Raw genomic sequence first — 12,344 nt, forward strand, 5'->3', positions numbered from 1 at the left:
AATTTTGTAACCAATAAGGTCACCTTTAAAGACTTACTAATATTCTTTTTATACGTCCCATTTGCTACCTTGTAGAACAACTTTGATTTAAAATCTTCTTTCTTAATCGATTTGAGCTTAGAGTTTTGCCCTCCAACTCACTTCGTCCTTAAATAGAAGATTCTCAAGATCTCTCTTTAGTTTCATCTTTTCTTCACTTCCTTCTATAATTCCCTACTTCATCTGGCTCTTGAAAATGTTTTCAAAATCTATAGGAAGCATAGCATTTATTCATCCTTAATCCTTTTAAACATCTTTATTTCAAAATTCTGAGCTTGGGCTTACTAAACAAAACACACATTCCAAGAGATTTGACCAAGTGAAAGGGGAGGATCGTATAAATTACCACCCCTAAGATCACTTAGCACTCTTGGTTATCTAAGATTCCCAAGCTTCTCTTCTAACCTTGTAATCAATCAAAGTAAATGAATAAGGTAATTACAAAATGGGCCTAAGTAAGCCCAGGTAGGTTAGCTTCAAAGAGCATCCCTATAAAAGATTACAAGTAGTCCATTGGCCCAAAACAAGGTCAAGAATTAGACCACAAAGACCCATTTCCATTGAGCCTTAGCAAGGAGCTAGTCATTATAATAGTAATAACGACTAGAATCCAATCTGTATCCGGCAACCACACTTTGAGGTACTTTCCTCCAACATAGGTGTTCTGATGTGGTCCAGGTAGCTTTGGCTAGACCAACTTCTGACCATATTATTGTGATCTTAGATTGTGGTGGCTTGAGAATGAGGAGTACTCCTTTTCGCTTTGAGAACATGTGTTTACGAGCAGAGGATTTCTAGGGGTGTGTGAGGGCTTGGTGGGAGGGGATTAGGGTGTTAAACAGGTTACGCTATCCGTATTGTGTTACCTGTTTAGGGTAAATTACACTCACACTCCTTGTGGTTGTCCTAATTACACAATGTGGTCCTTAATTACACCGTCCTCCCCTCACGTTTGCCGCATGTGCTCAACGCCCCCCCTCTTGTTAATTAGTAATTAGGACCGTTAGGAATTTTTGACTCTATGACGGATGTGCCCGTCCCCTTAATGAAATGACGTAAAGATGTTCTTAAGGGGCTGAAACATGAGATTAAAAGGTGGAATAAGGAGGTGTTTGGGAACCTCGAGTGGAGGAAGAATAGGGCCTTCGCAGAGATTGCTGAGATTGATAGGCAGGAAGGAATGGGTGGTATTAATGAGAGTCAGAAAAGTAGGAGGGATGCGTGCCAGATAGAGCTTGCGGAGATTGCAGTGTCGGAAGAAATTTCTTGGAGGCAGAAATCTAGAGCCTTATGGCTTAAAGAGGGTGACAAGAATACTAAATTTTTCCATCGGCTGGCCAACGCTCATAGGAGAGGCAATCACATTGGGAGGATTACTATTGATGGGGAGGTTCTGGTCAGGGAGGAGGATGTTTGTAGAGGGATTGTCTCTTTTTACCAAGGTTTGTTTACGGAGCCTTATGCTTGGAGGCCCCGGTTGGATGGGCTTCACTTTGATTCCATTTTTGAGCTTAGTAAAGTTGGGATGGAGATTCTGTTCTCTGAAGAGGAAGTGTTAAAGGCGCTTAAGAGTTGTAACGGGGACAAAGCTCTGGGTTCGGATGGCTTTACTATGAGGTTTCTTTTGGAGAGTTGGGGTGTGGTCAGGGGAGAGGTGATGGATACGTTTCATGCCTTCCATTCTCAGGGGAGGTTTGAGAGTTCCTTGAATGCATCGTTTATTGCACTTATTCCAAAGAAAGGGGAAACTTCGGATGTGAAGGACTTTAGACCTATTAGTTTGTTGGGATGCATTTACTAACTAATAGCTAAAGTTCTAGTTTATAGACTGTGGGATGTTGTGGATGATATCATTTCGGAGTCTCAGAATGCCTATATTGGTGGGCGTCAGATTCTTGACTTAGCTCTTATTGCTAGCGAATGTGTGGACACGAGGCTGAGGAGCGGTGTCCTAGGGGTTCTTTGCAAGCTTGATGTTGAGAGAGCCTATGATCATGTGAGTTGGAAGTTCCTGTTGTATTTGATGAAAAAAATGGGGTTTGGGGATAAATGGAGGTCTTGGAGTGAAGCCTGCATTTCTTCAGCTAGATTTTCGGTGATGGTTAATGGGTCTCCGACCGGTTTTTTTGGTAGCTCACGAGGGCTGCGCAAGGGGGATCCCTTGTCTCCTTTCCTGTTCATTATTGTTATGGAGGCCCTGAGTAGGTTGATGGGGAGGGCGATGGAGTTGGGGTTTATCAAGGGGTTCATGGTGGGTGGGGATGTTGCTCATCACCTGGAGATATCTCACTTATTGTTTGCGGATGATACTTTGGTGTTCTGTAAGGTGGAGGTGTCCTAGATGAGGTACTTGAGGTCGGTGTTGGTTTGTTTTCAGGCGGTTTTAGGCTTGAAAGTGAATATAGGGAAGAGTGCTTTGATTCTAGTGGGGGAGGTGCATAATATAGATGAGTTAGCCTTTGTTCTTGGATGTGGAATTAGTAGTATTCCAACTACATACTTGGGGTTACCTTTGGGAATTTCTTCGAGGACTGTGGGTGTTTGGGATCCGGTGGTTGAGAGGGTTTAAGGAGACTGATAGGGTGGAAGAAGCAGTACTTATTGAAAGGTGGGAAGGTCACTCTTTTGAAAAGTACGCTTTCAAGCCTTCCTACATATTTTCTATTCCTCTTCTAGAGTTTATCTGTGGTTGTTGCCTCGATTGAGAGGCTTTAGCGGAACTTTCTCTAGGTGGTTTACAAGGAGAATTTAAGTATCACCTTGTTCGTTGGGAGCAGGAGGCCGCTTCAGGCGGGAGGCTTAAGGATAAGGAGGTTGGTGCCATTTAACAGGGCTGTCCTTGGTAAGTGGCTATGGAGGTTTGGAGTGGAACGCCATAGGTTGTGGAGGAGGGTTATTTTGTGCCGGTTTGGGGAAGAGACCCGTCGCGGGGGGGGGGGGGGGGGGGGGGGGGGGGGTGGGGCTGGTGGGGTTGGTGTTCATATTGGGTGAGGATTCCTGGTGGTATTGGCGTTTGGAAGTCCATTAGGAAAGGATGGAATGAGTTCTCAAAACACATCAGATTCAGAGTTCATGATGGTAGGGACGTGTGCTTTTGGGAGGATCTTTGGTGTGGTGATTGTTCTTTGGCCTGTTCTTTTTCCAGTTTGTTTAGGATTGCTGTTGACAGGCATGCATTGGTTGCTGACTACTATCGGCTTGATAGCGGGAGGTTGACTTGGGATGGGTGGTTTGTGAGAGCTTTCCAAGATTGGGAGTTGGACGACATTTGCGGGTTGTTAAAGCGCCTGTATCGGCATGAGACCCGTGGCAGAGGTGGAGATTTGCTTGTCTAGGTGCCTTCTGCTCGGGGAAGGTTTGAAGTGAGTTCATTTTTTCGTGGAAAACAGTGTGGAGATCTAAGGTGCCACTCAAAGTGGATTTCTTTACTTGGACAATGGTGTGGGGCAAGATATTGACGGTTGACAATTTGAGGAGGCGAAGACAAATCACACTTAACTGGTGTTGTATGTGCAAATGTAATGGAGAATTGGTGGATCATCTTCTTTTGCACTGTCCAGTGGCTTTTGACTGTTGGTTTCTTTTGTTAGGCATGTTTGGGGTCTCGTGGGTGATGCCTAGATCTGTGAGAGGACTGATGGAGGCTTGGCTAGGATGCTTTGTGGGAGGTCATGCTCGTGGGTTTTGGAGGATGGCGCCATTGTGCTTATGGTAGTGTTTGTGGAGGGAGCAGAATAATAGATCCTTTGAAGGAGAGGAATCCTCGATTGTTGTTCTTAAGTCAACTTTTATTACATATTTATGCTTTTGGGGTTCAGGCAGGCATTGTTCCTCCCCGGAGGAGACAACTGACTTTATTTCTTCCTTGGGTCCATAGGATCCTTTTGTTGTTTATGGGACGTGTTCCCCTTTTGAACTCCTTTTATTGAATTTGCTTAATTATCAAAAAAAAAAAAAAAAATTTGTTTTTGATAATTCATTGTCGTTTCCACTTCCTCTTTGTGCGCTTCTCTGATCCAATCTTATATATATATTTTTTTCCTTATGTTTATGGTTCCGTGGGAACTAGTTGAGCAACCTTTGTCCGATCATATCTGCCTCTACTGATATTTGTCATGTCCAAATTTTTTAATAAATTTATTATCATTTTCTCCCTTTCTTCTAATTGGATTTACATTTGTGTGCTTATATAAAATTGTAGTGGTGGGAACAAACGTTAAACCAAAAAAAAAAAAAAGAATTTAATTGCAATAGAAAAAAGATCTCTTCTTATTATTCTTTCTTTGCTCAAATTGTTGTCATCTGTTTCTTTGGTTTATGTTCTGCCTACAACGCGTCTAATCAATTTGCTCATTTCTCATTGACTTGAGTGTAAGGTTTTCTCTGGTGCGGAGGAATGAAATGAGGTGGGAATGGAATGGTCATTCCCATTCTACTATTTGGTTGTAAACGGGTTAAAAAGGAAAATTATTCAACCAAATATATATCTATAAATACACATTTTCTCTCTTCTTTTATCTTCCCAATCTTGTGGTAATAATTGCAAACCATTCCAAACACGACGTATATTGGAAACTGAGGAGAGAATCAACAGCAGTTACATTTTATTGAACCCCTCTCTCTCTCATCGACTTGGAAATTTAATCTGAGACGTAGATACTTATTCTGTTTCTCGTTTCTCAGTGAAGAGTTCCCTGTTAATCTTCCAATCAGAGCCGCGACGAACAATTCAGAGAAAATCAACAATATTTACCTTTTATTGAACCTCTCTCTCTCATCGATTGGAGCTCAAAATGCTAGTATAAGGTCTGTTGCAACGAGAAAGAGAAAGACACAGGAGATAGATTGAAGCCCGAATCTAGTCCAATCTTATAATTTGTTTTCCTTACGTTTATGTTTCTGTGGGAACTAGTTGAGCAACCTTTGTCCAGATCATTTCTGCCTTTGCTGATATTTGTGTCATGTCCAAATTGTTTTAATAAATTTATTATCATTTTATCCCTTTCTTCTAATTGGATTCATATTTGTGTGCTTATATAAAATTGTAGTGATGGGAACAAATGCTGAACAAAAAAAGAAGAAGAAAGAATTTAATTGCAATAGAAAAAAGATCTCTTCTTATAATTCTTTCTTTACTCAAATTGTTGTCATCTGTTTCTTTGGTTTATGTTCTGCCTACAATGCGTCTAATCAATTTGCTCATTTCTCATTGACTTGAGTGTAAGGTTTTCTTTGGTACGGAGGAATGAAATAAGGTGGGAATGGAATGGTCATTCCCATTCCACTATTTGGTTATAGACGGGTTAAAAAGGAAAATTATTCAACCAAATATATTTCTATAAATACACATATTTTCTCTCTTCTTTTATCTTCCCAATCTCGTGGTAATAATTGCAAACCATTCCAAACACAACGTATATTTGGAAACTGAGGAGAGAATCAACACCAATTACATTTTATTGAACCCCTCTCTCTCTCATCGACTTGGAAATTTAATCTGCGATGTAGCTACTTATTATGTTTCTCGTTTCTCAGTGAAGAGTTCCCTGTGAATCTTCCAATCTGAGCCACGACGAACAATTCAGAGAGAAAATCAACAATATTTACCTTTTATTGAACCTCTCTCTCTCTCTCATCGATTGGAGCTCAAAATGCTAGTATAAGGTCTGTTGCAACGAGAAAGAGAAAGACAGAGGAGAGAGAGTGAAGCCCGAATCTGGAATAGCAGAGCCGATTTTGGACAGTGCTTTGTTGCCGAAGTCGGAACGCCATCAATGACTGATATCGGACAGTGCTTTGTCACTGATCGCAGCCAATGGCTGATTTCAGATGTAAAGGTGATGGACTTGAGTTTGTGAGGAGAAAAGCTTCAGGACCATAACGTTGAAGAACAGTGTTTTTTTAGTATCATTTTTACTCCGTACTTTTTACGTGGGAATGGAATGGCCATTCCTTTTGTTGGGAAGTGGAATGAAAAGCTTCAGGACCATAACGTTGAAGAAGAGGGGTTTTTTAATATCATTTTTACTCCGTACTTTTTAAGTGGGAATGGAATGGCCATTACTTTTGTTGGGAAGTGGAATGATTTGTGAGAATGGCCATTCTCTGGGAATGGTCAGAAATGATCATTCCTACTTTAAAATTACTTACCAAACAAAGGAATGGAAATAAGAGCATTCCATTTTATTTCATTCCATTCTCACCTACCAAATGTATCCGAAACTCATTTTTGGTGAGTCTGCATGTCTCACATTGTTGGAGGCAACATAGCATGTTCTCTCTCTCTCACTCACTCACTTTTAGTCTTTTGTGTTTTGGATCTAATTCTTTATTATTTTGCTCATAAAAGGAGAAATTTCTTTTTGTATTGTTTTTTGTTCTTTAATCCAGAGCATCAAGAATGGGATATCCGTCACATGAAGCTCATTCAGTAGTTCCCTTCCGCAATTTTAATGAGGAAATGAAACGTCCTGGGATTTGGGAATCTGAACAAGGTGCCACATCTGCAGTGGATAATTCTAGAGATAATCTGGCTTCTTTGTATCGTCCTCCATTTGCTCTGATGCACCATGGGCCCTTTGAAAAGGTAAGTGGGTTAGTTCATTTTGTGTAATTTTTTGTTGATGAAAATTTTAAATGACAGTAAGAAATTGCACTAGTAATGACTGGTCTGGGCTTCTAGCCCAATGCCTTTGAGTTGTCTGCATTTATTTAAATAAAATATTAGAGGACTAATAGCTATTTAATATAAGGAACATTTATGCTATTCTATTTCCTTTTAAAGATAAGTACATGATTTAGAAACAATAGAATATACAATGCACTATCATATGGTAGTAGTAAAGACTGAAGAATGCAAGCTGGTTAGAAACAATGATTAATTGCTCTTTTGAGTCCTTTATGCTGCTAAATAATTTTTATTAGGGTCAAATGCAAAACAAACCCCTTTAACTCTGTTTGAATCTGCAAATACTTGAAGTACATTTTGTGCATAATAAACCACCCCACCCCCCCCCCCCCCCCCCCCCCCCCCCCCCCCCGGCGCGCGCGCGCGCGAGAACTATCACATTTTGTTGGAAAATGACCCAATGCCTAGACTATTTTTCATTAAATGATCATAATGCCCTTTCTTATTGAATTGCACTTAAAATATATTTCTTATTGTAACAAGTTATGAAAAAAATTCATATTATTTTGATGGTATAATTAAAATTTAGATGATAGAAAATATAATAAAAATAATTTAATAATAAGTGACAGAATTAATGAGAAAGGGTAAAATAATATTTTCTTATGGGTTTGTCATTATTTGCAACAAATCAATAGTTCACGGGGGCAATTTGTAGTTTAGGGGGGTTATTTGCTAATGGGCAATAGTTTAAGGGTTTTTTTTTTTTTTTTTTTTTTTTGCACTTTACCCTTTTTAATTATCATTTTTAGGTTAGTGCAGCAGAACAAATATTTTTCCTAATTTGTAGGAACTGTATTGGAGGCAAATTATGGTTCTTCTGGATAATAAGGTTCTTTATAAACGTATATCACTCTTATTCGTAACAAAAAAGATGGTTTGTTTAATACTCAAATAATTTAGAATATTCATTGGTAGGCCATGACATCTGCTTTGCAGAGTCCTCCGAATTTGATTATTATATTTGTATCGGGTGGTTTTTGAGAAAAAATCATTTCTATATTAAATTTTGCAATTCTGCCTTTTGCTTTGACAATTATAAGGTGAGGAATCACCTTTTTCTTTAATTAAAATTTCCCTCTTGCCATGCTCTATATGATGCGAAGTCTTGTGGTTGTTTCATTCCCCTTCTTTTCCAATATATTTCGTCTTCATTGGTAATTAGGATCAAAGAAATCAATAGAGTAATGATGAAGAGTGATTGTAACTATTGGACTATTGATAGTTTTTATGGCCAATAGAATCTTCATTTCTGTAAGAGGAATTTTTTTTTTTTTTTGGGTAAGTAAAAATGTAGAGAAACATTTATAAAAGCAAGCAAGAAAATTATTGTAAGGGGATATTCTACCTCACAGAATTGAGAATTATTGTTGCTGCTGCTATCATAGTTTCCAGTGTTCTCAAAGCCAGAAGTGCCAACCATGGCTCCAAATTAATGAGGGAAACAGAAGAAAACTAGTACCAAACGTAAGGGAAGTGAGTATAAATTGGTAGAGAGGCATATAGGAAGTGGAGAAGGAAGAGTGAGACTATGATGAGGGTGTACGTGCATTCAGAAGTGATGTGGAAAACGATAGTATGTTAAGCCTTTATATCTATCTGAATTGTAATTGTTCAAATTTTGAGAAACTAAATATATCAACTAATAAATTGTTGGATTATAAGTTATAGCATGAATGCCTTCTGTTGCCCTATTTTTATATATTTATATGCCCAAAGATACATATATATCTTGAAATGAAGTTGTCCAACATGGCTGCCATGTCAACACCATGTGGGGTGCTTAGGTGGCCAATGAGAAGATAAAAAGTTGTCTTGAGAATTGGGTCGCAATTGAAGACTTGAGTTTCCAACTACTTATATTTATATTTATTTGTTTGAGTTTCCAACTACTTATATTTATATTTCTTTGTTTTTTGTGCCTAGTAAGTTGTGTTTAATTTGTTATTTTGTTTGAGGATGAATTTGCCCTTTTCCTCTCTGTCAGAAGCGATCCTTGGGCGATTAGGGTTCTTGGGGATTGGTACTGCTAATATGGACTAGGGTTTAAGGGAGGATCTTTTCTTGAAGTAGCGAATCTACCCTATCTTATTCTCAGCAGTGAGGTTGAAAGCTTCCCAACCGAAGAGGGTAGGACCTTCAGGGTCGATCATCACAGTACGGCATGCTGAGAATCAGTTTTAAAATCCTGCCTTGTTGGACGTTTCAATATAGATGTGGGAAGTATCGAGAGGATCAAGACGTGGGCGACGCAGACTTGGAAGATTGCGTGTAGGGTAACGGTTTCAACCCTGCCTGACTGTCTTCTTTTGTTCAGATTACCGTCGGAGAAAGAGGCACAAAGAGTTCTTTTTTCTGGCAAGAAGACATGGGGCATTGCTACTCTGTCAATTGATGTTTGGTATTTTGTAGTCGGTTGCTCGGTGGTGAGAGCTAGGGGAAGGGGAAGACGAGTGGTGATGTACGGATTGCCCCTTCATCTTCGCTGTCAGACACTGTTCGAAGCCATATGGAATATGTGCGGTGGTTTTAGAGATGTGGAGGCGGATGATATAGTGATAGGAGAGAGAGTTACTCTCTATGTTTCTGATGAAGATGTGATCCCGAATTTCATCTTCGTTGAAGATGAGACAGTGGCCTTTAAAGTTGCTTTTTGGGAGGAATTATCACCATCCATCCTCCCGAAAGTCTCCATAGGCTCACATGTTAGATCCCCACCACAGCTAGTGGAGTTGAGATCTGGACACGAGCATCGTCTTTCCTCTCATCCCTAAGGACAGAGACGTGTGAGGTTCAACGCATCGCCTGCTTTCCAATGTGGCAGGCCACGTGATCATTCAGATGCTATGGAAAGTACCGACGATGGGCATGATTTGAAGCATGGGCAACATAGGCCTATGGTTAATGGTCTTATGTCTTGGTCTGGGCCTAGTGTTTCTCAAGGGATTAAGAGGATGGTCCAGCGGGGCCTCAATAATCGTCTGTCCATCTCCTTATCATTTACCAAGCCCAGCCCAAATGTCTTATTAAGGTCCAATAGAGGAAGCTCAACCCATGCTCACGTCCATCCTTTATCAAAGCGTAACTCTTTTGCATTTCATCCATCTGTACAAAGAAATTGGTCCATGGCGGAGAAGATGAGATTGATGCAGATCAGCGCAGGTAAGGGAGGTACGAGTACGAAAAACATGACTTTCCGACACGACATGTATTGTAATACAATCACAACAGGGCCTTTCATCTCTGCCCCTGTATTGTCGGAAAATAAAAGCCTCAACGGTGCACATCAGACCAATCAGGGCAAATCGTACAGCCATGGTAATCGATTGACCCGTTACAAAAAACAGAATTGGATCGCTTGATCCACCACTTCTATTGATCCAGGTTTGTCATCTGTTATTGATTCTTGGAGCCCTTCTTATGCTCCTCCTTCTTTTACTCCTCCTTGTAGGGTGTTGAGGAGTGGCGGTGGGATGGAGAAGGGATGTGAGCTGCCGGATCTGTCAACGGTACCGGAAGTTGAGTCAGGGATGTGCTCGGACGCTTCTGGCGATTATGGGTCTTCTCTTTCTGGGTATGATGAACCAAGTGTCAGTGCTGTAATGGAACTGTCCGATGGGGTTACGGTTTGTGTGGGACGTGATCTTCAACTTCGACTGACAGAGGAGTCTGCAGCAGCTCTACTTAAAGAGCTCTACCTCCGTGTCGCCCTTAAAGGCCTTAACTGCTTGCTACTCGGAGGATCAGGGGAGATTGTTTCACATAGTTCGGTGGCTCATGGTACGGGTGACTCTGTTACGGTTACAGATTCGTAGACGGATTTGTATGTTGGTGGAAAGGATAGTGTAGAGGAGGAGGATGAAGTTTTGGCTTCCATACAACGGGTATGCTCTAATGAATTAGTCCCATGGGTGGAATCAGATCACTCTAATTTGGGGTTGGTGGAACCATTGGCTGTTGTGCGACATGGTGGATTAGAGACGAATGCTGATATGGGCAAGGATTGGGTAGTTGCAAATATCAGTGTTACAAGTGAAGCGCTGGGTGTCTCATCAAATGGCAAAGGTGATCAGGTCCTATCCATTCTTCACACAATTGTGGAAGGGAGAGACGTTGCAGGGAACATGCAGGGCACGAAAGAGGTTAAAAGTAGGAGACCTTTAACGTCTTGGAAAGGGGAGCAGGAGGTCAAGAATCTCATCTCTTATGTTAACTATGAAGGGAAGGATGGGGTGGCGAGGGAAAGGGGAAGGACCAGGAGTGGGAGAAGGGGAGGAGGGGAGATGATTGTTTATGGTTGTTAATGAAGCTACAAATTATCACTTGGAATATTCGTGGTCTCAATGATCCGGACAAAAGGAGGGTGGTGAAGGTAGCTGTGAGGAAGTGGAGTGCCCATGGCGTTTGTCTGCAAGAAACCAAGATGGGCTCTATTTCTGACGGGGTGGTTAGGAGTCTTTGGGGAAGAAGGTTCGTGGAATGGAAACCACTGAACACTTCAAGTAGCTTTGGTGGAATCCTAGTTATGTGGGATTGTAGGTGGCTGTCAAGGATGGACATATGGAAGGGGAGTTATTCTCTGTCCTGCGTGTTCAAGATGGAGGAAGACAATTTCAGATGGGTATTTTCTAGGGTCTACGGGCCAATTATTGACAGTGAGAGACCTTCCTTTTGGGAGGAGCTTTGCCACGTTAAGGTACTGTGGTCTCTCCCTTGGTGCCTGGGTGGGGACTTTAATTCTGTTAGGTCTCCGTTGAGAGATCCATAGGGGTAGGTGGTCCTCGGAGATGACTCAGTTTTCAGACTTTATTGATAATCATTTTCTTGTTGATTTACCAGTGGAAGGGGAAGCCTTTACTTGGTCTAATGGCAGGGACTCGGTTACTTTATTAAGGCTGGACAGATTCCTGATTTCTGGGGAGTGGGAAGAGAAATTCCTGGATGTTGTTGTAGCGGCTCTTGCAAGGGTGACCTCTGATCATGTTCCCTTAGTTCTAGATTGCGGGGGTCTGAGATCTCAGTGCACTCCATTCTGCTTTGAGAATATGTGGCTGAGATCAGCGGATTTCCAAGGGAAAGTCCAGTCTTGGTGGGAGGAGGCGATGGCCATAGGTTCCTTCAGTTTTGTGTTAGCCAGGAAGCTTCGGACCCTCAAGACTGAGCTTAAGAGGTGGAACAAGGAGGTGTTCGGGAATCTTGAATGGAGGAAAAATAGAGACCTCGCTAAGATTGATCTTCTTGAAGAGTTGGGACGGGATGTGGAATCTCTGCGCTCTAGGAGAGTTTCTTGTCAGGCGGTTTTTGCTGAGATCGCTAATATAGAGGAGATTTCGTGGCGTCAGAAATCTCGGGCTTTATGGCTTAAAGAAGGGGATCGTAATACGAAATTCTTTCACAGGCTTGCTAATGCTCATAGAAGGATTAATCATATTGGGCGAATCCGTTTGGACGGTCTGGAGTTGTGGAGAGAGGATGAGGTGTGCAAGGAGATCGTCTCCTTTTACCAAAAGCTTTACACCGAGACGTTGGGGTGGAGACCTAGGCTTGACGGTCTTCATTTCGATGCTATTTCTGGGTTGGATAGAGATGGTCTTGAGGTCCCATTTTCTGAAGAGGA

General features: G+C 41.3%; 1 protein-coding gene across 3 annotated transcripts in view; it reads left to right on the forward strand.

The window, feature by feature from the left end:
• The window catches only part of LOC132295542 (plant UBX domain-containing protein 7), a 75,026-nt gene that overhangs the window by 16,522 nt on the left and 46,160 nt on the right, over positions 1–12,344 (forward strand). For all 3 annotated transcript variants that reach the window (XM_059793840.1, XM_059793842.1, XM_059793841.1), the window contains exon 4: positions 6,430–6,625. In XM_059793840.1, the coding sequence (XP_059649823.1) occupies positions 6,430–6,625 (196 nt within the window). The remainder of the gene's footprint in view (positions 1–6,429; positions 6,626–12,344) is intronic.

Source organism: Cornus florida, unplaced genomic scaffold, assembly GCF_030987335.1.
Source record: "Cornus florida cultivar Cherokee Brave unplaced genomic scaffold, ASM3098733v1 CherokeeBrave_3.0.0_Hap2_Chr02, whole genome shotgun sequence".
In the NCBI taxonomy this organism is placed as follows: domain Eukaryota; kingdom Viridiplantae; phylum Streptophyta; class Magnoliopsida; order Cornales; family Cornaceae; genus Cornus; species Cornus florida.